Below are 25,306 nucleotides of genomic sequence, written 5' to 3'. Positions count from 1 at the left end.
TCACTTTGTTATTTTTAAAAAGCACGACTGGCACATTTTCACAATTAGGACCAGTGAATGCTGGACACTCACAAAAGAAAAAAAATACCAAGTTTCAGTCACACCTCTAAGGCAGACGTTACATTTTTCACAAGGGCGGAAACGGAGACACCTAACGCTGGGCGTGACGGAGGCGGGCTCACGCGGCTCTCACAGCACCGTGGCCTGGACGACGATCTCGGGGCTCTCAATGTCCTTCTTGCTCTGCACCATCCTCAGCTCCAGCTGGGCGGGGCTGGGCTTCACTCCTTCCCCAGACTTGGCTGCAGGACAAGCACAGAACTGACGACAGGGCCAGGGCGGGGCGGGGGGAGAGTCATTCCGAACTTCTCTCTTCCTTCCCTTTGCCTTTGGGGTGAGCCCCCAACGCTCATCCCTGAGTGTCCATCTCAGCAGGGATGGACATGCTGCTCCACCATGCTGCCCCTCCCCAGCCCTGAAGGCCCCGGCCAGAGAGACAGTGGGAGCCTCGGCCCTGCATGACGCTGCCCCACACCTTGCCCTCCCGCCTGCCTGCCAGGCCTACCTTTTGCACACTTGATGGTCCGCTGCAGAACGTGGTGCATGGCTGACACGGTCTTCTCACAGGCTATCTGCAGGGAGGGGAGGACACTGAGCCCCGCCCACACAGGGCGCTCTGCCCCCAACCTCCATGCTGCCCGAATGGACACTGCCCAACAGGGCACTGGCTCCATGATCACACGCTCCCCCAACCAGGAGAGCCGAGCAGAGAGGACTGCACTGAACAGGCCACAGGCAAGTGTCAGGACTGCCTGGCACGTAGTAGGTGCTTAATAAGCATTTCGGGAATGAATCTGTTATAAAGAACATACACAGGAAAGAGCTCCTGTCCCTAGGCTGGCCAGAGTCCCTGCGTGCTGGCCTTTCACAGTTAAAGACAGGGCTCAGCAGTGCCGGGCAGGCAAGCAGACTCCCTCCCCGACAGTGGGATCTGGGCTGAGCTGAACTCAGGCTCGGCAGAGGGCAGCCCGACGAGGCCTCGGTCTAGGCATTGGGCTTCCAGCAGGCCGTGAGGCAGGTCTGAGCTCACCCTCTGCCCTCCAGGGAGGAAGGAGGAAGAGAAAAGAAGAATGTTGGCTTGGAGTCACCGCACTCACCCAAGCCTTGCAGGTGATGGGAAGGGCCCTGTCCCAGCCTGCATGTCACAACACCAAGCGGGGCACCCAGCCATGCTGACCACCGGGGAGGGTGCACACATGCCCCCAGTGAAGGAGGTCAAAGGACACAGTTGTGACGCCTCTGCCTGACCACGCAGCACACAGCAAGGACGCCACTCCCCAGGTTACCAACCCAGTCTTGCAATTGCTCGCCTGGCCAGCACCCAGGGGCACCGTAGACATTCACACACCAAGTTGGGGGAGGGACAGAAAGGGGACATTCCGTAGGAAGAGATGGGTCTCCAGCAGGTCTGACCGTAGGGACTGTGTTCTGGGATGCCCTGCCCCTGGATTTCCCTCCCCGGGATGCTTCTGGACCTTGAGTTGCTGAGGCCGCAGCTCCTGTGTCCCCACAAAGCCCTGAGATTTCACTGGGCTCAGGACCCGCCGTGAGTTGGCCCGGCCAACTCCAGCATCTTAACACGCTGTCCCCTTTGTGCCCCGCTGACCTTGAGGTTGTTGGGGTGCTTGTGTGTCCACGCCAAGAGCATGGCAGCGAAGAGGTCCCCGGTGCCCACGAAGACTGCGTCCACCTTGTGCATCTCCATGCGGATGCGCTGCGTCACCACAGAGCCGTCGGGAGCCCCTGGGGGGAAGAGTCCAGCATCTGGGGCCCCAGATCCTCAGCCAGCAGAGGCCCGGCAGTGTGGCCTGGGAACTGGCCAGCCCGCCCCTGTACAGTGTCGGGGGCTCAGCCCGCCTGGATCCCCACGCTCCCCAACGACCGCCCATCCCAAGTGAGAAAGTGAGGGACTGGAGCCCCAGAGGGCTACACCATCAGAGCGGCCTGTGGGGGACAGTGCGCAGCCTGAAGACGAGGGGCCAGCACACGCCGGGCTGGTACAGCAGGGGCCGCAGGGGACCTAGAGCTGTAGGGACCATGTGAACTGGCTGAAGTGGGGGTGCGTGTGCAGGCGTGAGTGCAAGTGTCCTCCTGCACAGACAGAAAGCCAAGCATGTGGGACTGCTCTCTGGGCCAGTGAGGTGACCACAGGCTTCTGTCGTTTTACGCTGCGGCAGCCGCATAATTAAAATACCGACACGGCAGAGTGTGAGATGAACTCCCAGTGATGTCAACACCAGGACCAGCTCCGAGGTCAGGTGGGGTGAGGGTGGGGAGATGCCTGGTTTCCCTAGCAGCTGGGCTCCAGCTGGCTGGTCCCCATGACCCTGGAGTCTGTAAAAGGGGACGCTATCCAATACTGTGCTACCAGCTCGGCAATGGACACGGAGCACTGCGTGGTGACCCTGGGGGAGCGGTCAGCACCCCACGCTCACTGGATCCCATTCACGGAAACCTCTCCTGATTCTGTTTCCCATCTGGTCTTGGGAGAAGAAAGGTGTTGGGAAGAGAAAGCTGGCCACTGCCGAGTCAGGCAGGATTTTCTTTCCACTGAACGCAGCCTCGGAAGCCTCAAGGGCCCTGCAGCAGGAGGGAGCGCAGCGCCGGGTGGGGACCTACGTGTCCTCTGGCTCCCCAGCGCCATCAGGTAGTCACTGCCCCTCGGGGACAGCAGGTCCGAACTGGTGATGACCACTGTGTCCGGGCCCATGGAGTGCAGCATGTCCATCACCTGCCGGACACAGGGAGCGCATTAGCCACGCCTCAGCCTCAGCCAGGGAGCTGCCCCCTCCGCCTCCTCATAGCCTTCAGACTTACAGAGTCTGGATGGGAGGGAGGCAGAGGCTGAGAATGTGCGAGCCACACCCTGGCCTCGCCCAATGCCCCCCACACCCCCGCCACCCAGCACTGACTGCTTGGCCAGGTTATAGCGGTATCCCAGTTCCCCACGCCCACCCTGAGCTTCAAGTCCAAGGGTACACGCCTGTCAGCCCCCACCCTACACCCAACCTGTGCCCAAACCCTGGAGGAGAGAGGCAACCCTCCAGGCCATGGTCCTCCCGTTTTTCCTCACCAGGGCTCTGGGGTGGCAGGAGCCACGCCTGGCAACCTCCGGGCAACAAGAGATTCCACCCCGTCCATCCTGGGAAGCTTCGAACTCATCTTTTATTCATTCAACAGACACATACGCCCTTCCTCCCCAGCAGCACACGCACTGGGGGGCACCGTGCAGCAAAGTGCCGCTAAGCCAGAGTGGATGGAGGGGAGCGGGCAGGGCTCATGCCAGGTGGGAGGAGGCGACCACTAATGACCCAGCAGGGCCTGCGGCAGGGGAGGCCGCCAGCCAGAGGGTCGTGTCCTAATGAGGAATGAACATGCTGTCTTCCCCATGCCAATGCCTCAGTGCAGCGCGGGTTAGCCCACGGGTGGGGGCCTGGCCGAGCAGACTCTGGGAGATGAGTCCTCTGCCACACACACACACACACCTGTGCACCCAGAGCACACCCATCTGCATGCACCTACACACTATACTCGCAGACACACAACACATGCACATACCCCAAATGTACGCATACTCTCCCCATACACTACACGTACACACCCTGAAGGCACGCACAGAATCACAGCACCGCAAGGGGCCATGCCGTCAACACAGCACCCCTGCGCCGGGTACCAGAAATGTCCTCTAGTTCCCAAGGCGGGCCAGTGAAATGGGGTCATCCTGACACCCCTGGCCACTCAGAGCAAGACCCTCAAAGCAGCGAAGGGGCTCCTCCCACCCCGCTCTCCTGCCCCAGCGAGCCCTCTGCCTATCGGGGAAACACACACAGCCACGGGTCCAGGTGTGACCACCACTGGCCGCCACCAGCTCTGACCCAGGGCCCTGGCTCCTTAGAGCATGTTTCCTGGGCTGTGAAGTGAGCACAGCCTCTAAAGAGGCCCAGACGTGAAAGGTGTGAGGCCCTGGAGGCCCTGGTGCTCTGCGCACTCAGCCCAGGGGTGGTAAGCCCTCCCTAAGGCGGAATCCTGGCAGAAGACCTATGGACCTATGGACCTGAGCAAGTCCCAAGGGAAGGTTGAAAAGAACTCTGAAGAAATCTCACCCAGGGCTGCAGGGAGGCCCAGACCCCACTTCCTGCCTGGACTCCCAACTGTGGACTCCAGAAACCCCAGCCAGGCCCCGAGGGACAAATCCACTCTGTGCAAAAAATCCTCACCCTCATTGTGTGCACACACCCCCACACACTCACAAGTGCACACAGATGGGACACACCCTGTAGATACACACAGAGACTGGGGTGATGCCCACAAGCCTGGGGACGCCGAAGACTGCTAGTCACCTCCAGAGGGTGGGGGACAGGCTGGAAGGGGTTCTCCTGCAGAACAGACAGAACACGGCCAGCCCACCGTGTTCTTCTGACCCAGAAGTCAGACCAAACTTCTGTCCTTCTAAGGCACCCTTTCTGCAGCACTTCGGGATGGCTGCCCTGGACCCTGCTATGGGGACAGCTGTGATGAGCAGTGGAGGCACCCAGAGCCAGCAGGCACTAGGCTGCCCATGACCAACAAGTGGCTGAAACAGCATTTACAACGTGTCCCTGGCTGGCTGACGGGAAGCTGGATGCTGGCCATGAGGGCGCCCATCTCCCATGCCTGAGGGCACGTGGCTGTCCACCCCACCACAAGCAGGGCTATCCGTCCCATGCCAGGTTCAGGAGGTCTCCTTACCTCCAAGGCTTCTTCCTGGCTGTGGATCTTTCTCCCAGTCAGCAACCTGGAAGACAGGCAGGCACAGGTGAGCCACTGCTTTCCTGGAGCCCACCTGTAGGAGTCTGGGGCTCTGGTGCACTGGTGACCCCTCCTGCCCACTGGGAACTGACTTGGCATCTGCCAGCCATCATGGACCAGGTGGATACCATGTCTGGGGTTTGACTCATATTACTGAGTCAGCTTTAAAAGGGACTCATAAGTCACAGGGGGTGGTGAAATCCCAGATTATGGTTGATGATCGCATGTTAACAATGAGGAATGGCGGCCAGGCACGGTCACAGCAGAGTGCCCATGAGGGTGGCCGGCGTCCACACAGTCAAACAGCTGTAACCTTGGTTTGCTACATTCACACGAGCCACCAACCACCAGGGATAGCTGGGCGACACGCCATCCCTCAGGATCGGCTGGTCCTGATCAGGGAACCCCAGTCCCCAAGAATCCAGGAGCCCCGTCCCTACTTTAAGGGGCGGTCTCGGAGCCCGAGGGGCTGTGGCTGATGGTCCAGCAGAGCTGGACACCGTGGGGACCCACTCACTGAAGCGCTTAGCCAGGCCCCACGGCCCAGGAGCCTACTTGTCACTCCCTGGGCACCTGGCTCCCCCAGTCATCGGGGGTAGCAGAGCTGGACATCCCAGGAAGACCCCTGGACACAGGACACTGGGCAGAGGGTCGGCACAGTCCTTTCAACCTCATGTAGAGATTTAGGACACGGGCTTCAAAGCTCCAGGGGGCGGCCTGCATCAGCTGCTGTGGGCTCTCCATCCCACAGGCCGTTGTCAGGCTCCTCAGGGCACCTCTGTCCCTTCCTGTCCCCAAGTGGTGCCCGCTGTTCGGGAACACGGCTGGGGGTCAGCATGACCTCAGGGAGTCAGGGTGAGAAGACTAATCACTGCGGCTGATGAGCGGCACCCGCCCTGGCACTCAGTTGGGCCGGTGGCTCCCCAACATGGGAGGACCTGCCCCACACACTGGGGCCGCTCCGGCTCGGTCCCTGTCACTCTCCCCAAGGGGTAGGGGCCTGATGGCCTCGGGCTGGTTCAGGGGACTTACTCAGCCTCGAACTGGTTGGGGGTGATGATGTCTGCGACGGGTACCACCTTCTCTCTGTAAACGGGGAGGAGGTCATCGGGGACGTACTGTGGGGAGAAGATGGAGCAGGCTGACCCGTGGGAGCAGGGGCGGGACCTGGGGCGAGGGGGGCAGGCTGACCCATGGGGGTGGGGGCAGGACAACTTAGTGGGGCTCGTGCTGCAAGGACCCCAAGGCAGGGCTGGGAGAGCCCTTCCATCCTGATGATCCAGGTCAGGTCCCCACCAGCAGCTCTCCACCCCATCTCCATGAGGACACCACCCACTCTACCCCTGGTCAGGGGCCAGAGCCCAGGCCCATTGCCAGCTGGTGTGTCATTGGTGGGCTAAGAGTGACTTCTATGGTTTTAAATGGTCGTGGGGGGGTGGCGGGGTGTCAAAAGGAAACCAGTACTTTGTGAATGAAGGCAAAAGAAGGGGGCAGTACAAGGTGAGATGATTAGACAGCGTTACTGACTCAATGGACACGAGTTTGAGCAAACTCCAGGAGATGGTAATGGACAGGGAAGCCTGGCATGCTGCAGTCCATAGGGTCACAAAGAGTCGGACGCAACTTAGCAACTGAACAACATTTTGTGACCCATGAGAACTAGAGCAAATTTAAGCTCAAGTGTCCACACCTAAAATCTGATTAGAAAACAGCCACGTTCATCCTTTTGCAAATTATCTGCGGCTGCTTGAGCTACAACAGGACGCATGGCCCTAAACCCCTGCTCTCGGGCCTCCACAGAACCCCCTCTGCCAGCCCCGTTGCTCCTTCCTGACAGGGCAGCCTTCAGGTCTGCGAGCAGCATCTCGCCCAGGTAGACACCTAGAGGGCCCTGGTGCCCAGCCCCGCTGACCTCCCCTGAACACGCGAGGACGCACTAACCATGGCGCCTTCTCCGTTGCGCTGGTCTCCCATCACGGGGTCACACACTGTGGACACAAAAGTGCACCTTATCAGCAAAGCTGCGGCTGTCCAGAGGGGCCCCCAGGCTTGTTTGGTTAAGTCCCATGCACGCAGCTAAAACAGGAAAAGTGCACTTCCCTGGAGGCCCAGTGGTTAAGAATCTGCCTGCCAGTGCAGGAGACATGGGTTCAACCCCTGGTCCAGGAAGATCCCACATGCTGTGGAGCAACTAAGCCTCTGCACCACAGCTACAGAGCCTGTGCTCCAGAGCCTGGGAGCCGAAGCTACTGAGCCCACGTGCCTCAACTACTGAAGCCCAAGTGCCTTACAGCCCGTGCTCCACAACAACACAAGCCCACCGCAATGAGAAGCCTGAGCAGCGCAACCAACAGCCCCCATTTGCTGCAACTAGAGGGAGCCTAGGCGCAGTGATGACCTGGCATTGCCAAAAATAAATACATATTTTAAAAACTAAAACGGGAACAACATAGCACCCCCATCCTCATTTTCCTCCTTACCTGGCATTTTACATTTTCTTTCGGGGCCCCACCTGGGGAGTCTCTCACCCTAACCCCCCAGGGACAGGGTGGTCTCACATACACACCCAACCTGACACTGATCACAGCCTCTCTCACGAGCCCCAGACCGACACCACATTCACGGTGAAGATGCCTTTCAGGCTCCCATCTCTGGAGGCCCAGCTGGGGGCACCCGGAAGGAAGAGGACCCCAGTACCTACCATACACGAGCCTAGGGTTCTGCTGCTTCAGCTCCTGCACGATGTCCACCACCATGGCCAGGAAGGACTTGTCTCGTGTGTAGCCTTAGGGAGGGACAGAGACTCTTGTCACCCAACCATGGCAGAGGAGACACAGCACCATCACACCTACCTGCCTGGAGAGTGGTGGGCAAAGCCCAGATCTGCCACCGAGACAAGCGTCCCAACCGCAGGCACCCAGGGGACACGGGTCATTTCCTGGGAGACATGCTAACTTTTACAGGAGAGGAAGAAGCCATGGGTGAACGAGCATTTTCCTTCCTCCCCTCCACTTTACAGAATAAGCATGTTCACATCTCACCACGTGTATAAATAAACACAACTATGTGGGATTACACACCAGATGCCAGCACGTCGCTCACAGGAGTGTTTTCGCCCCTGACCCTTTCCCAACACTGTACTTGTCCCCAGCCATGGGCACGGGGATCCCGGTGTGGAGATATGGCACAGCCAAGACCCCCAAGGTCACAACCCGGACGTCGCAGTCACAAGGGCCCCACTGAGCTCCTCCTGGAGGCACGACCATCCCTCCTCGCGGGTGGCAGGAGAGGGAGCAGCTGGGTTGGGGTGCTCTGGGTCTCCCCACCAGTCCACCTGGGTGGGAGGCAGGCCTGGTTCCCAGTCCATGCCCCTGGGCTCACCCGTGAGCACGTAGTCATACTGATTCACGCTGTTCAGCTTCAGCCCATCGTACAGCTCCTGGAGCTCGTCTGAGTTCAGCACTTGGCCCTTCCAGTGTGAGTAGCCTGGTGGGGGTGGGGTAGGGGGCAGAGCAGACCACGTGAGGCCCCGATGCTGCGTGAGGTCACCCGGGCACAGAGACTCGGCGGGTACCCCTAAAGCACGTCCTGGGGTTGTCATCACTGAGTTGGGGGCCCACCTGCCCTTCCGGTGCAGTGAGGCCCACTCGGCAGCCCCTAAGGACACCTGTGCTGCCTGCGTTGCACTGACAGATGGGACGCAGGGCTGCGTGATTTCTGCCCGTCCTTCAGTGGGGCATCTGGGGGCGGCCCCACACATCACGGTCCCCAGCTTTGCCAGACTCTGCTGTGTGCGTCTCCTATCCAGGCCAAGTGGCTTGAATAGTCCCCTGGGCACCCTGGCAGGTAGGACCTTCTCGCATCCCTGCTCCCATCCAAGGTGAGCTGAAACCTATCCAAGTCTCAGGCCAAATCCTGACCAAGAGCCAGACATGAACTGGAAAGAGGCTGCAGCCTGGGTTCTTGGCCTGACAGGCACCCAGGTGAAGCCCCTACCCAGGCAGGCAGTGGGCCCTCACCTGGTCATCCACCGAGGACATCCCGCAGTCCACCCATGGCAAGTTTGTCCCTGGCGGCCCTAATGCCAAGAGGTATCCCTTGAATGGATGAGTTTCTAAAGACATAAGGTAGAGCCTCAGGAGGCCTGATTTCTGCAAGAACAGAGTTGAGTACTGACCACAAGAGGCAGACCACAAGTACAGGACCAGCTGTGGGCCTGGCGAAGGGGCTGCAGGGCTCTCTGTGTGTGCGTGGGGTGAGGGCCTGGCCGCTGCAGAGCAGCCTCTGAAAAAGCACATGGGGCAACGCCCGACGACCTATCAGCTGTTCTCCAGGAAAGCACGGTCTCTGGTGGACACCCATTCACGGGTGAGGAGGGGAAGGAGCAGGGAGGGTCCTGAGGCAAGGTGACCCATCCCTCACCAGGCTGTCCCAAGAGCCAGCAGCCCTGGCTGGATCCTGACAGGTGTTGCTGCCACAAAATTCCATGGTCCAGGTGGGAGGAACCACAGTCACTCCTGACCCGTGGTTTTCCGAACATCCTTCCGGACAGGGTGGGTTGTGTGCTGTGGTTCTCGTTGTACAGATCTTGTGGGATCTCAGGTCCCAAACCAGGGACTGAACCCGGACACTTGGCAGTGAAAGCACGAATCCTAACCAGTGGACCACCAGGGAATTCCCGACATGGTGGGGCTTGACCCCACCGCATGTGTACCGCGTTCTTGTCCGAGGACTGCTGTGATCAAGAACCACAGGCCCCTGCGGTCCTCAAGGCCAGAGTGCAGGATCGAGGTGTCGCAGGGCCGGCTCCTCCTGCATCCTCACGCGGTCATCCGTGTGTGTGTCTGTGTCCTGATCTCCTCACGTGGTCATCCGTGTGTGTGTCTGTGTCCTGATCTCCTCTAAGGACACCAGTCGGATGGGAGCAGGGCCACCCCAGTGACCCCACTTACCTTTAACTGCCTCTTTAAAGGCCTCATCTCTAAACAGTCACATTTGAGGTTCCAGGAGTTAGGACCTTGACAGGTGAATTGAGGGGACACAGTGCAGTCCGTGACATGCAAGTCAGCCCCTGTGGGGTCTCAAACACCCCCCAGTCCCACCAGGTAGGCCAGCTTCCTAATGAGACGAGAAGGTTCAGGCTCACAACATTCAGAGCGCATCCCTCCCGCCCTCCACAACACCCCCTCCCGCCACAGCCCCTATTCCTCCTCTCCTAACTTAGGAGACCCTTCAGACCCTTCTGAAAGACAAGCACTGGGGTCCTCCATCCATCCCACTCAACTTACAACTTTCAAATGAAAGAAACCGCAGAGGCTGACCCCAAGGGTCCCAGCTCCTCCCTGAGCACCTGGTCCTGCCCCCCCAGGGGGGGACACCACCAGGCTGGCAGCGGATTACAACCACAATCACACTCTGAACTCTACATGCTGGATGGCTGGCCTGCCTCACCCATCAACCTCCAGCCCCGTCCAGTTCCTTCCAGCCGCTGCCCAAGGGCTGGGATAACGCGTAACAGGAAACCCCTGCTGAAGGAGCAACCAGAGAATGCTGGCCACAGGCAGGGGCTGCCCTGGAGGGGAGGCTTAAAGTCTAAGCCAAGCTGGCTCTTTTACTTTAAAAACAAACAAAAAGAAAACAGCAAAAAAGAGGGCGGTAAAACCTATAAGCTCTGGGGAGGTTCACTGGACTGACAACTTCTGGGGACGCATCCAAATGTCACTGTGCCCAGTACACTGGGGGAAGCAACGGCAGGAAAGGCTTTTTACTCAAAGCGGTATGTTCTCCATCTGAACCCAGCATGGTTCCTCCTCCACTGATGTCTGTTACCCCCTCCCGCCAAGAACCAGGCACCTTTCCGCATATCTGATGCTGGGCCACCTGCCAGAACTTCTGGGACATTCTGTGCTCCGAGATTCCGTTTGGGTTCATAGTAACTTCAAAGAAGGGACGTGGTGACATTTCCAAGAACTGAGAGGCTTTGTCCCCCTGACGCCATTAACTTAGGGCAGGGTGGCTCCGAGGCCACAGGGCCCTCGCCTGACGTCTCAGGGGCTTTCCAAGGGCCGAGACCTCACGAACCCAAGCCAGCAACCCCACGGGCTGTCCTTGTGTCCCCGTACACAAAGAGACACACTCACACGGGCTCCCCGAGGTTCGGGCTCTTAATAGAGAAAGCCAGAATCTTCTCTCCTCCTAATACCATCGGGGCCCGGTGGGGTTCCTGGGCACAAGGCCTTTCGCTGCCCCCATCTCTTTGATTATAGAAAACACCCTTCACTCAGCCTCCATGACCTTCCGAGTTCCAATGGGCAGATTCAAGCAGTTGTTCACATTAGGGAAGGGAGGGGATTCAAGACCAGGAAGAAACAGTCAAGAGCAGCCTTGGGCAAGGTCCTGTTTCTCCATCGCTGAGTACACACAATAATGTCTCCGAGCTGTTTTGCAGACACCGAAATCCACTCCAGGTGGGAAAAGTTAGCGATTAACCGTGGTACGCTGCCCACAAGCATGCAGACCCCAGACCGGCTGCACCTGAAGGGTGACGATGTTGGCTCCTACTTACCTCACCACCCACCCCTCAGAAGAATGTCGAGCTGATCGCTCCCTCTTTTACTATGAAACTTGTCGCTGTCTTCCCCAAGTTGGAACACTGGGTTTTGAGGGCATGAGCCCACTGTGTGCCCCTTTGCCTGGCAAAGCAATAAAGCTCTCCTTTTCTACTTTACTCAGAACTATCTCTGAGATTTGATTCGGCACCGAGGTTCAGAGAAGCTGGGCTTGCGGCAGTGCTCCAGCCCACGGTGTCACCCAGGTGGGGGGCTCCCCTGAGCAGGTGCCTGGATCACCAAGCTCAACTCAAGGAGGAAACTGGGGACCAGACGGCGCATCACCCGCCTGGGTCGTCCAGCCACCAAACCAGCTGAGCTGATTTAAACATGGAACTGGCAAACTCACCCTCCTCATGCTCTATTTCCTGTCTGTAAGATGAGGGGGGCAGCCCCCCGAATCTAAGGGACCACTTCCCATGCCCACACCCGGCTCTGCCAGGATGGCTGAGACCAACGCCTTACCTGTGTGGTTTGAAAACTGGACAGAGTTCACCGCATCGACCTCAAACCCCAAAACCTGCAAGATGGACAGAGAAGGAGCGGGCGTAAGAGAGCTGGCGGGCACGCACTGATACACAGCAGGTGCCTGACGCGGCCTGGGGCAGGCAGGAGGGTCTCCGACCTGGAGAACAGGAAGAGGGTCTCCCCAGGGCAGCCTCAGCACCCACAACTGCAGGGATGAGCATGGAGGTGATGGGGAGCATGGGGAGCAGCCAGCTCAAAAGGCTGAGGCTCAGAGGCCATGGCCCACCTGCTGGAACTGCCACCAAATGAAAACGCTGAGACCAGCACGGGATCCATCTGTTTAAACACAAAGAGGGCAGCCAAGCCCTCTCTGCTGAGGCCCCCACCTGGATGGGGGGACAAGGCCGAGGGCTTCCACTCCCTCCCCGGGAGCCTGGCTGCTAGCCCCTGCATTCTCGTAGGTCAGCTGCAGAGAAAGGCGCCTGGCTGGGACCCAAGATCCAGAGACAACTGCAGCCACAAACCTGCTCCCAGACAACAGGGACCCCACCCCACTGGGCCAGCCTCACTGGCCCCAGCTCAGGTCACCCAGCCACTGCTGGGGCTTGGACGCCCATCTGTGTCACCAGCCTCTCCAGAGCTCTGGGGGCATAGTGGTTAAGGGAGGCAAGGGTGGGCTCTGGTGCCTGGCACCCGCCAGCATAAGGTCACAGGGGCCACCTGTCTGCCCGGAAGGTCCCTCCTCCTCTCCTGGACTCACCTGACCCCCCTCTATGCCGCCCCCACACACAGGAGGTCAAGACCCTGTGCAGCCTCCTCCTCTCCTGGGCTCGCCTGACCTCCCTCTATGCCTCCTCTCTCCCTACCCCCCTTCTACAGGTGGTCGAGACCCCATGCTCCGGGGCTGGCAGCACAGAGCAGGGTCTGATAAGGGGTCACGTGTTCACCAGGCACACCACTCATGACACTCTCATGAGCCCCTCACTCTGCACCCCAGCCCCAGTCCCCAGTCCCCTCCCTATGCCCAGCCAGGTCTCAGCCGGGAGGTTCACTTCCACCAGCAACCCCAGCAAAGAAGCCACACCGGGGGAAGCGAGAAGATGGCGCCCTGCAGGGTGGGCAGTGTGGCAGACAGTGTGAGGGGCCCCGGGAGTCAGGTGCTTGTCCCTGAGCTCCACTGCTGATGGGGGAGGAGGTGCCACTGCTGACCAGGGGGGCGGGAAGATGAGGCTAGGGTTGGGGGAGGGAGCCTCAGGGACCCACTGCTGGGACCCCAGTTAGATGTGGCCCCTGACCTTCAGGCATGCTCCTCTGCTGAAGATGAGAACAAAGGCCCCTTGCCATAACTGGTCCAGTGGACAGACAGTCCCTGGCTGTCCTCCCTTCCTGTCCACCAGGAACTTACCAAACCCTCCCCCCTTGCCTTCACCTGAACACCAACAACTTCTGGGTGTCACCTCAGTGTCCCCAAACAAGCAAAGCTCTCTGGCCACAAGAGTGTCTGTCTACTGCGGGTGTCTGGGCAGGACTGGGGGTCCCTAGGTACGAATGTGGGCCACACCCCAGCTCTTCATGGGGGCTGTGGTTACCAGGCATGCTCCTTTTGTGAATTCATTGAGCTGTACACTTACGAAGTCTTTCTAAAAAGCCAGTATTACGAGTACTTAAATCAAGGAAAAATTCCACAGTCTTCTTAACCTAAAAAGTTAAAACTGGCAATTTGCGAATTTTCTTGCCAAATTTCAGGGCCTCCTAGACAGAGCTCACAGTATTTCAGATCCCTAAATTCTAATCAACTCCGAAGAAACAGATTTGAAGCAACTATGACACAAATCCTGAAAATCCTGCCAGAATACCTCGCTCCATTGCTTCTGGAAGCGTAGATAATTAGTCCTTCAGAGCCAGCACACGCGAAGCAGCTATTTTCTGGTTTTAAATGATAGCACTAAGCGCCAGGCTGACATCTCCATTTCACACACCAGCAGCTTATTTGTCGGCACGGTAAGCTCGTGTGAGGGGCCCTGTAAAAGCCCCGTGCAGGGTTGGGCAAGTGCAGCAAAAAGCCAAGACACAGGCCTGGCTCCCTGATGGGAAACGGGGGACCGCACAGAAAGGAGGTGCCTGTTGTTAACACCGCGTCTTCTGCTCAAACCTCTGCTTCTGTGCTCAGCTCCGGGATCTGGGGCTGGGACCCTGGATGGTACATCTGTGCTCAGCCAGGGGCTTCTGATGGGACACGGCGGGGGTGGTGGTGGGGGGAGACCAGAGATGGAGGGTCCTATCCCTGCTGGTCACCTTCCTCAGTACTGTTTTTCTTTATCCACAGAGGTGGGGTCCCCGGAAGCAGCTGAACCTACTCTGTGATCTTTCTATTGCTCCCAGCACCCTCATCACATAGCCCTAAACATCCCGTCTCCCTCAGCTTTAAGTCCCGACTGTAAGCAAACAAGGGAGGCGGTCCCTGGAGAAAGAACCAGGTGTGGCTAGTCTAACCGTCTGGTCTAAGCCATGTTGTGACCCAAGCCTGGTCACAGCGCTTGCCCTTGAACAGGTCTCGGTAATTAATGATCTTCAGAGAACAAAAGAATGCAGGACAGTTACTGAGCATGAGGAGTAACAACAGCAAAGGAAACCAGTCAGCTGTAAAGAGCCCCAGCTCCACTTCCCCTCACTCACCCCTCTCCCCTTGCTTGCCCTTACACAATCCCACTGAGAGTGGGTGGAGCCGCCAGGGAGTCCAGTCTACTCACACGCACCCTTAGGAGCAGAGTTCTCTTTCCCTAAGAGAAACAGAAGCAAAAATAAACAAATGGGACCTAACTGAACTTGAATGCTTCTCCACAGCCAAGGAAACCATAAACAAACCGAAAAGACAATCTACGGGCTGGGAGAAAATACCTGCAAACAATGTCACCAACAGGTGGAAGACTCCCTGTCCTTCATATCTCCCAGAGTTTGTTCAAATTCATGTGCATAGAGTTGGTGATACTAATGAAACAATACTCAGCCATAAACAGGGAATGAAATAATGCTATTTTTAGCAACAGGGATGGATGTAGAGATTACATACCAAGTCAAGTCAGAAAAAGGAAGACAAATATTATGTGATATCACATATATATGGATACTAAAAAATAATACAAAGCCAGAAACAGACTCACAGACACAGAAAACAAACTTATGGGGAAAGGAAGCAGGGCAAGGGATCAGTTAGGAATATCGGGACATGTCAATACATCTAGAAGATAAACAGCAAGGATTTACTCTATCACATAGGAATTATATTCAGTATCTTATAATAAACTATCACGGAAAAGAACACACATGTATTAACTGGGTCGCCGTGCTACACCCCTGAAACTAGCCCAGCATCGTAAATCAACTACTTTTCCACTTGAAAACAAGCCAAGCAAAGTTCTCTGACGGGCGGAAGAGGACGTGCATGTGTTCTGAAGGAGAGGACTCAGCGCCCTGCTGGCCCTGAGCACACGGCTGCGTAGGAAGCAAGGCCGCCGTGCAGCCACGAAGCCCGCCCAGCTCCAATGACCTGTACACTAGTAAGTCTGGTACCTGCCCCAGCTCCCACCCCGATCAGCCGCAGCCACATCCTTGCCTCCAGCGGCCACTCAGACTGTCTTCCAACCCAGACCGGCAGCTGGTGGTCAGCTGGCAGAATTACACCAGGGAAATCGGCCCTGCCCCACCCCCGCCAGTTTTTCACCATTTACCAGCAATAAGACTCATTTTAAGAAAAAAGAGGAAGAATTGACTAGTTCAGCATGGGAAGGGGAGGGGAGGGAAGGGGAGGGCTTCAGAGATTAAGAAGAGCACCATCTCAGGCCTAACCAGCCCCCGCACTGTCCCCAGCCCAGTGCAGCCAGGGGAAGGTGCTGCTGGAATTCTCAAGCAGGCCTGTTTCAAGTCCTAGCTCCCACCCAGGGAGCCTCTGTGCTGTCCTTCCCCTGCTCCCCCAAAGCACCTTGCGGACACCAACCTTCGAGGGCTACCCGTGGGATGAGGCCCAGACCCCAGGCTGTGCGTCCCACGGACTGTGAATTCCACACCACTCTCTGAACCCCCAAAGCCCTTCTGCCTCCGTGCCTCTGTGAGCCCCGCCAAGTCTGAAACAGGGACCCTTGGCTCCAAGACCTTGTTGGAAACCTTGTCTTCTCAGCCCCCACTAGAGCACCCAGGCTTTGCAGGGGGGTTAGGAGTTTGGGCTCCCTGCCACTGTGACCCCCTGGGATGAGTCCATCACCCTGTGTGCCTCTGAATGCAGGCTGGGGGCCAAAGCCAGGCTTCGGGCTCCACTTCAGAAAGAACTAGAGTCTCAGCCAAGAGGCTCCATGTCCAGCTGATCTGCTGCCCACCGAGGTCGTGCCAGTTCAAGCTCACTCAGCTGCTGAGGAAAGCTGGCTCCATGGGACCATGTGAGCACACCTAACGCTGGGGACACAGTCTCAGACCCGGGATGGCCAACGAGGTGCACAGGCGAAACAGAGGCCCTTCGGGCATCAGACAGGGCCCGTTCCTCAACCCTGTGCTCCAGCTTCACACCTCTCTCCCAGGGCAGGGGAGACCCCAACGGCTGGCATGCACGCCCACCTAGAAGAGCACATTCAGAAGCTCCAGGGGCATCCACCACAAAGAACAGTGACATCAAAGACAACATCCACGCAGTCCCCCACATCCCGGCAACGTGGCCCTCAGTCCACCCGTTAGGCACAGCATCCTCCCTGAGGGCAGCTACACATGCTGGGGGCCTAACGCCACATCTGAGCCCCCCGTCCGTGCTCCTGCCTGGATGCTGAGTCATCAACCACTGCTGACAGCCAGGCACAGACAGCGAGAGCACGCAGAACACACAGCCGGAAGCCCAGGCCACCCAGCTTCCTCCACGGGAGGGTCAGGGGCTGGGCAGTGAGAAGGCTCACTTCACCATCTTCAAAACCTTCACCGAGGCTTGTTTTGCAAGACCTTTTCAGTCACTCTCCTAGGAAATCAGAATTAGCAAAGAGAGGACACAGGAAAGCCATGTGCCTGTGGTCCGACTGATCAGCCTTGGGTACTCCAGGCTCCCTTCCTCCACCCGCCCCTGGTCAGCCCGACCACTCAGCCCAACTCACAACCACCCGCCCCTCGTCTCCCACAGGAGCTCCAACGGGGAACAGCCCTGTGTCCCCCAAGCAGCGCTGCCACCCCCTCACCCCCACCCGGCTCGCCTTAAGTCCCAAGGGCACCTTTGCCCCACGTCTCCTGGGCAGCCGGCCCTGGACCCCCTCACCCTGGCCCCAGCCCAGCTCCCAACACAGTGCACCCACCCCAGCCGCCAGGCCCCGCACACTCGCTGGTCAGGTTCAGCTGGGCACTGCCCTGAGAGAGGCGGTCTTGGCCCAAGCTCCCAGCAGCACCGGGGGACAGGGCGGCAGCTCTGGTCAGGGGACGGGAGGGGCTGCCCCTCCTCGGCAGAGCCCACGACTCTGTCCCAAGGCCGTGGCCCCACACATTCCTCTCTCCTGGACAAACTCCATCTACTCTACCCTTGGCGGCACTCTCCTGGAGCACTCTGAGCAGAGCTGGGTGCTCTTATTTCAAAAGCTCCATGTGGGTGAGCTCCAGGGACATCCAGGCCCACGAGCCACACGGCCAGGGGGTCCCTCTGTGCACGGTCACAGAAGCACCTGCTCGTGGACACCTGCTCAGGTTTCCAGGCCGGGGCCTCTCAGCACAGACCCTTCCAGGGAGGTCCCTGTGAGGGGTGGTCACGCCAGCATGAGGCATGGTGCCACACCACACAACTGCACACGCACGCCCACATGTACACACACACAACACACTCGCACACATGGGGATACCCCCACACCGCAGACCAGTAAGTTCTTGCTTTTCTACATAACAGGCAAAGAGGAATGACAAAAATCTCAGCCCCGAACTAAGAAAGGGTTACAAAATCAAGGTATTGAGCAACTCTGGACATTCTTGGGAAAGTACAAAAGGCAAGAGAAATGCTGAAGCAACACCTAAGTTTCAGGGTTGGGACACGCTGGATGAGCCAGGGACTTCCAGAGGGAAGCAAGCAGAGCCCAGGCGTCCCAGGTCACCGGGTTCCAGCCCTGGTGCGCTCCCCTGGGAAGTGGCAGGGGGCCCGAGGCGGGGCGGGAAGAAGGTGTGCTGTTGGGCATTGACTCCCTGGCACTGTCTGCCAAGGCATGTGCCACCAAGAAAACCTTAAAGGCAAACACTACGTCTTTTAAAGGGCAGGTGACATTCTTCTGGCATCTTTCAAACAGTCCTGACAGAAAAGGTCCTTTTTATCCAAGGAATTCTAAGGAAAAAGCATAAAGATTTTCCAAGGACCAGGTGTTTTAAGATGAATCAAGAGAGCCTCTGAACAAGGCCACTTTACAGCTCAGGAGGTTCTTAAAGGGGAGAGGTGGAAAATAAGCTGCTTATGGCCAGAAGCGTCCCCATCACCACCAGTCACAAGCCTCTAGGAGAGGCCAGGGTGAGACGTCCACACTTGCTTGCTGGGCAGTTCTGCAGCCTCTGCTCAGCTCCCGTGGCCTCATCACTAGGCAGGGAGGGTCTGAACCTAGGTTTCCAGTCCAGGGGCCTCTCTGCACAGTCGGCTGCCCCCCAGCCTACCTCTTCCTGCCGGGTGTCCAAGCTAGTCCACTGGCAAACAGGCCTGGCTTTGAGGCCCCTGCACAAGACCATCTCCAGCCCTGCTGGATGTCTCGGCTCTGCTTCTGCACCGAGGGGCCAGGAGAGTCAGAGAACGAGGTGGGTTTCTATACGCCCCCAAATGAGACAACCCCTGACCCACCTTCCAGGGCCGCCTGTAGTTTCGGCAACACGGTACTGAAATGGGTTCTGAGCTAAGGTCCCAAATCAGATTCTCAAGGTCACAGGATTATTTGTGTGCCCCCCACCCCCCAGTATGGCCCTTCAAGGCTGCACCCTGGGCCTCCAGTGACCCCAGCAGAGGTCCTGCGTGCCTGAGGCTATCGTGCCAAACCAAACATGGCCTCAGAAGGAAGCGCGCACCACACATCCGGCACGAGGCCAGCTACCACCTGCCTGGATACTCTCAGAAAGACTCATCTGCCCAGCAGAGTGGCTGTTGGCATCGCAAGTGCTGGCCGCCCTGGCAGGGGAAGTGCCTGGCGGCTGGAAGGAAACACAGGAGTCGTGGGTGAGACGGCAGCTCAACTCCCACCCGTGCTGTTCTTCCCAGAAAGGACAGCTTTTGGATGCTGGGGCTTTAATTAAACACCCAATTTGTGTCGCTTTTAAATCTCTCTCAACAGGCTCCTTTTAACTCACAGTGAATTGAACAGCAGCCCCTGAAATACATACTGGCTGTGGATTCATGCACATACTGAACTGGAAATTGGATCTGGCAAGATACAATCAAGTTACGCATCTCAAGCTAAGATGGCCCTGGATTATGTCAGCAGACCCCACACCCAGTGACAAAGGTGCTTATTTGAGACACACAGGAGCAGGCCATACAACAAGATGCACATACTGGAGTGATGTGGCCACAAGCCAAGGACACCTGGAGCCCCCTAGAAGCTGCAAGAGGCTGGAAGGACCCTCCCCTCCAGCTTCTGGGGGTGGGATCACGGCCCAGTCAACATCCTGACTTCAGGCTGCTGGCCTCTAGAACTGTAGGAGAATAAACCCATGACTTTAAGCCCCTCTTTGTGGTGCTCTGTTATAGCCGCCCCCCAGAAACCCATACATAGCTTAAGGCCTCATGCACCTGCTGTATTTTTGTTTCTCTTTTTCTTTTTTTGACTGTACCACGTGGCATGCAGGATCTTACTTCCCAGACCAGGATCAAACCCAGGCCCCCTACATTGGGAAACCTGAGTCTTAGCCACTAGACAACCAGGGAAGACCTCTGCTGTGTTTTCACCAAAAAAACAGGAAGCAATAGGGCAGAAGTGGGGTTGTGGGGCTGGTGGACAATGGGAACGAAGTGGAAGTGTCAGTCGCTCAGTTGTGTCCAACTCTTTGTGACCCCATGGACTGTAGCCCACCAAGTTCCTCTGTCCATGGAATTCTCCAGGCAAGAATACTGGGGAGGGCAGCCATTCCCTTCTCCACAGGATCTTCAGATTCTTTACTGTCTGAGCCACCAAGAGGATGGGTGGGACCTATAAAAACACAGGAGGAGCTGCTGGACCAACAAGCCTATCTTCCCTTACACAGAGGGGGCTCAGAAGAAGTCCACTTCCAGCCAGGAAGAACATGAGGTTTTCTACGTCCAAGAGGAAAGCAGCCTGCAGAGTCCAGGGTGGGAGGAGGCCACACTGGGTCCATCCACCCCTTCCCTTTTCTCTCCCTAGAAGCAAGGTCAGAACAGTGAGAGGTCCCAGAGTCTGCACAGGGAATGGGCCCCAGAAGCATCTTAGGCATGACACCCTTGACCTGTAGCCCCCAAACCTCCAGAGACAGGACAGGAAGGCACAAGCCCATCCTCTCACTTCCCTCGCTCACTGCCGATGTGGGATCACCCTGCCCACGGCTCTATCTGCTGTTGCTGGTCACAGCAGCACATGCCCCTCAGCCACTAAAACAGACTATGAACTCAAGCCCAGAAACAAATCCAAAACCAGAGTCAAGGTTCTGGTCCTTTCTCTTCCGTGTTAACATTTTTCTCTGCCCACAGAAGGCAGCTGCCTACAGGCTACCCACCTGAGACCACCACTAGTGTGTTGTGGTATTAAGTGTTAATTGCTCAGTTGCATCTGACACTTTTCAACCCTTTGGACTGTAGCCTGTGAATGATAGTCGCTCAATCATGTACAACTCTTTGCGACCCCATGGACTGTAGCCCACTGGGATTCTCCAGGCAAGAATACTGGAGGGGGTTGCCATTTCCTTCTTCAGGAGATCTTTCCCACTCAGGGAACAAATCCGGGTCTCCTGCATTGCAGGCATATTCTATACCATCTGAGCAACCAGGGAAGCCTGTGGGGACCCGGCAAAAAGCAGTTTGAGAACCAGAACTCTGAAGCCCAGACATCTAGCTTGCAGACATCTAGCCAGGATAACCCTGGGAGTGGTGGGAGGTCCCTGGGCAGGGATCCACACTGCACCCCACCACAAGCAGAACCTGGGCGCTTGGCACCATGCGGTCACTAACAGGACCGTTCTCACTGTGCAGATGAGGCTGAGAATGTCTGGGGGGCACAGCCGGCCCCTGAGCCGTTTCTCCAAGATGCGGGCACCGGGTCAGCACCCCTCCACCGGCAGCCTCTCCACCCCGCATAAGTGCATATTCTGTCTCCCCAAGTTTGTGGGGCCCAGCCAGACCCCACCTTCTCCTGCCATTTCCAAGCTCTCTTCCCACAGTCAGCTGTGTGGGTAACCCCACCCGTGGTGTCTCCAGCTGTACAGCATCCATCAAAATTCAGAACATTTTCAGAACTCGGCACAGCTCTGTAGTTAGGGGACACCTGCTGGAATCATGCAAGGCATGGCCACTTCCAGGCTCGGCTCACCCTCAGCCCATCCTGCCCCATGCCCTGCCCCTCTGTGCTCCTACAGTGTTCACATGTTGGGTGGGAAGCAAAATGCCTGCAGGAGACCCCACGGAGCCTCCTTTAGCCCTTACAAGAACTCAGCAGCCTAGCCAAATTAAGCGTGCGCAGACTTATGGGGAATCTGGCCTCTGGACAAGGAAGCACTAAGTGGCCAAGGGGAGAAAGTGTACAGTGAGCTAAGGAAAATCTCTGGAAACTGTTCTCATATGGGCTGAACTGTGTATCCCAAGTGGGACCTCAAACGAGGACCGTGTGAGTGCTCACGTAGCTGAAACAAAGTTTATTATTCTGAGAGAGTCAATTCCTAGGCAGGTTGATAGGAAGTCTAGGGGTCCCCAAGGAGAGAGGGGTCTGGAATTCTCAAGAGAAAAGGACAAACTTTTATTTCCCTCTACATTCCTTAGGATTACATAACAATAATGTATCCTGCTTGAGGGCAGTTTCTGGGATGCCCCCTCCACCCCCCCCCATCCCCGCCATTCTGGATAATCCTGTTATCTTAAAATGTAAATTATGGAAGTGGGTCTAGTAAGGTCTTTACAACCTCCAGACATTCTTTTGATTCACTGTAATAACTAATTAAGGCAAGAACACTGGAGTGGGTTGCCATTTCCTTCTCCAGGGGATCTTCCTGACCCAGGGATCAAACCCAGGTCTCCCGCATTGCAGGCAGCCGCTTTAACCTCTGAGCCATCAGGGAAGCCCAATAACTAATTAGAAGTATATAACTCCATTGCTAACACTAGTGAGGGGGGCACTCTTTCTGCCCCCTTCTGATGTCTATATCAGAAGCTTTCTCTATCTCCTTTATACTTTAATAAAACTTTATTACACAAAAGCTCTGAGCGATCAAGCCTTGTCTCTCGCCCTGGGTTGAATTCTTCTCCTTTGGAGGCCAAGAATCCTGGCGTCTTTCATGGTTCAGCAACAACCTTTCAATTCTCTCATAGCTCTGGAGGCTGAAGTACACCATCAAGGTGGGCTTGGTTTGGTGGAGCATGTTTTGAGAGCCACCCTCTCTGCTTTCTCCCCCTCCTCAGCTTTTTCCACCCGCCCAAGACTACATTAGGAAGAAAAAATGGTTAGGGCAAAGGACACAGGTAAGGACGTGATCCAGGCCTGATGGAGGCCCTGGCCTCCCTTAGATGCCCCAGGCACATTTGGCTGCCCACTGGCCCTACTACCTCCCTGTCTGGTCTTTCTGCAGAGAAGACTAAGAAAAGCACCCTGGGCACTGGGGCCACATCACTCAGCAGCCAGCACCTCCGAGGCACCTCCCAGGGATGGTCACCCTAATTGCATCCTTGGAGTCAGGCTCTATGCCCATTCCACAGATGAGGCAACTGGGTACTAGAGAGCTCAAGGTGGAAGGTAGCCTCTTCAAGTCCCCAGCTTAAGAATGAGCCTCCAGGGGAGTGTGAATAAAGAATAATAAAAGAGCCTGGCTCACTTCCAGTTCTACAAGGGTTAAGTCTAAGCCACAGTAGTGGCCCATCTGAGGAATTCAGGATAAAAAAAACAGGAGCAGGTACTCAGTGCTTTGGGTAAACAGATATTAGATGCCTATCTCAGAAAGAATTTCAAATTCCTACATCTTTCCATACTTAGAATAACACTAAAATCAATAACTTAAGATATCTGTTCTTCGTGATTAGCAGTAATATTTTATCCAGAAGTAAGCTTGAATGCAAGTATTTCCCAGCTCCCAAAACCTCGTGTACAAACTGGCCTCTTCCTGACCTCTCTGGAGCAGTGGCCTGAGAGACTGTCTCCTGGGCTACAGGCCTCAGTAAGTCCATGACTAAAACTCACAACTCCCTTGCTGTGTGCTTTTCTTTAAGCAGACAAGAGGAAGTGCAGGGATGGATTAAGTCAGAGCCAGGTGTTACCTCCACCCTGGGGATACAGAAGGGGGATGGCACCCCCGACATCTGTCCCTCAAGACCACAGGTAAGGACGCTTGATAGAGAGCAGGCCTCAGGTAAGAACCAAGGTTCAGTCCTTCAGAGGCCCTTCCCAAGGTGGGTGGTCTGGAGGAGCATCCCATCAAGTAATTGGCAAAGCACATGTTGGTCTGCAAGTTTAGGGTCAGTGCCTAGAAATCAAGGAACAGATGATCAGAGGAACAACCCGGGGAAAGATAAAGGAGCGGCAGCAGGGAGAGACAGAGGCCCAGGGAAGCAGCGGAGTCTACACACCTCTGCACACTTCTGCCAAGGGCAGCTCCTTCCAGGCAGGGTGCAGGTGGACCACTATCTGGTAAGGAACTTCCTGGTTCCACCTTCTGGGGCTGCCCCTGCTTCAGGGATCCTGCAGTTTAACCCCAGCACTGTCCCACCATAGAGGCCCTGCCCAAGCAATCAGTGACCAAGAGCTGGGGCCTCAGGATCAGTCCTGGAGTGCACCCTGGCTGCCCCCACGGTCTGCACCCCCGCTGGTGGGAATGGGAGGGCCAAGGGCCTCACATTATCTCCATGGGTGCTCACAGCTCACAGGCAGCTGGCCAGGCAGGTCGGTTGGACTTGAACCCTTGTACATTCCACCTTCAAGTCTTTGTTCCACTGCTTCCTCCTCAGGAGATGGGCAGGCCAGCCTCAGGTCGGCCCTCAAGCTTTACTGAAGGGTTCCAACCCTTCCCAAGGCCCCTCCAGCCAGCTGGCACCTACAGGCCATTGTGACTGGGGGGCCCTTTATGATCTTGAGGGTCCAGCACAGGGCCCTCATGTCCAGCATGCACAGCAGAGGCCAGACACCAGCTCCATGTTCAAGGATAGGACCCAGGGACAATGGGCCAAAGGTGCATGGTCCAAGAGAGCCACCAGCCCGGACGCACAGCCTCCTGCTTAGCCCACAAGGCAAGGAAGTGACAGTGACTCCAAGGCTGACACCCCACTGCACCCAGGCCTCATCCTGACCCTCCAAGGGGCCACCCAACCACAACCTTGGGGCTGAGACAGGAAGCAGTGGGTGCTCACTTAAGAACCACAGAGAGACCTTGAGCCCCTCACGGAGCACAGGTGGAGGAAGCGGGAGGAAGCCCGTGGGCACCTTAGTAGGGAAAGGCTGACACATGTAGGAAGCTGCATCTAGAGCCAGACCCTGCACGGCCTGAACTGCCCTCTAAGCTTTACTTCTCCGGAGCCAACACCGGTAGGTAGGTCCCCTCCGTCCCATCCCCTCCTGGCGACCGCCCCCCAACAGGCAGTCGCAGGGTGGAGCCCACCCTGGCCGCCCAGGGCCTCACGGCAAGCCTCCCGACCCGCAGCGGGCGGGGAACGGATGGGGACGGGTCGCCCACCAGGTAGGCAGTGCAGAGACCTGCTTGCCCAGCGCCCACCTTCGCTGGGTCTCCGGCCGCTGCTCCGCATTTTCCCTTCCCCAGGGTCGGGCCGGTGGGAAAGGGCGGGGGCTGGCGGGTGCTCACAGCACGCGCCTGGGGTCTCCATTCTAACCGAGCGTCCGCACCCCCTCCCCATTCCACCGCCTGGGTCCAAGTGCGGCCCCGCCCCCGCCCCTGAAAGTGCCCGCCTACCCCGCCCGCGTCTGGAACCCCGCGCTCCAGATCCTCCGGGCTGCCGGGCCAAGGTCACGCGGCCCGACGGCGGCCACCCCTTCGCTGGTCCGCACGGCCGGGCGCGGGGACACCTCCGGGTTACGTAAGCGTACCTGCAGCGGGAACGTGGCTGCCCGGTTGCCCACGTAGCCGCGGACGACGTGGCTCTGAATGGAGAGCACCCGGCACTCCTCCTCCATGCCGGGCCTGCCGCGGCGGCGCGGGGCCGGGGGGGTCAGCGTCTCCGCCGCGCGCTCAGCTCGGCTTCGGCC

General features: G+C 57.4%; 1 protein-coding gene across 1 annotated transcript; it reads right to left on the bottom strand.

Moving 5' to 3' along the window:
* PDXK (pyridoxal kinase) lies at positions 1-25,256 on the bottom strand. The gene is made up of 11 exons (XM_052638474.1): positions 25,148-25,256; positions 11,922-11,976; positions 8,230-8,334; positions 7,550-7,633; positions 6,790-6,836; positions 5,881-5,966; positions 4,789-4,834; positions 2,680-2,791; positions 1,667-1,803; positions 566-632; positions 1-302 (listed from the first exon to the last, which is right to left on the bottom strand). Exons 1-11 carry the CDS (start codon positions 25,232-25,234, stop codon positions 190-192), a joined length of 939 nt encoding a protein of 312 aa, XP_052494434.1. The 5' UTR covers positions 25,235-25,256; the 3' UTR covers positions 1-189.
* Positions 25,257-25,306: the final 50 nt, after the last annotated feature.

This window comes from Budorcas taxicolor, chromosome 1 (genome assembly GCF_023091745.1).
Source record: "Budorcas taxicolor isolate Tak-1 chromosome 1, Takin1.1, whole genome shotgun sequence".
NCBI lineage: Eukaryota > Metazoa > Chordata > Mammalia > Artiodactyla > Bovidae > Budorcas > Budorcas taxicolor.
Note: the sequence above shows the minus strand (reverse complement) of the source record. Positions and strands in the feature narration are given on the sequence as shown.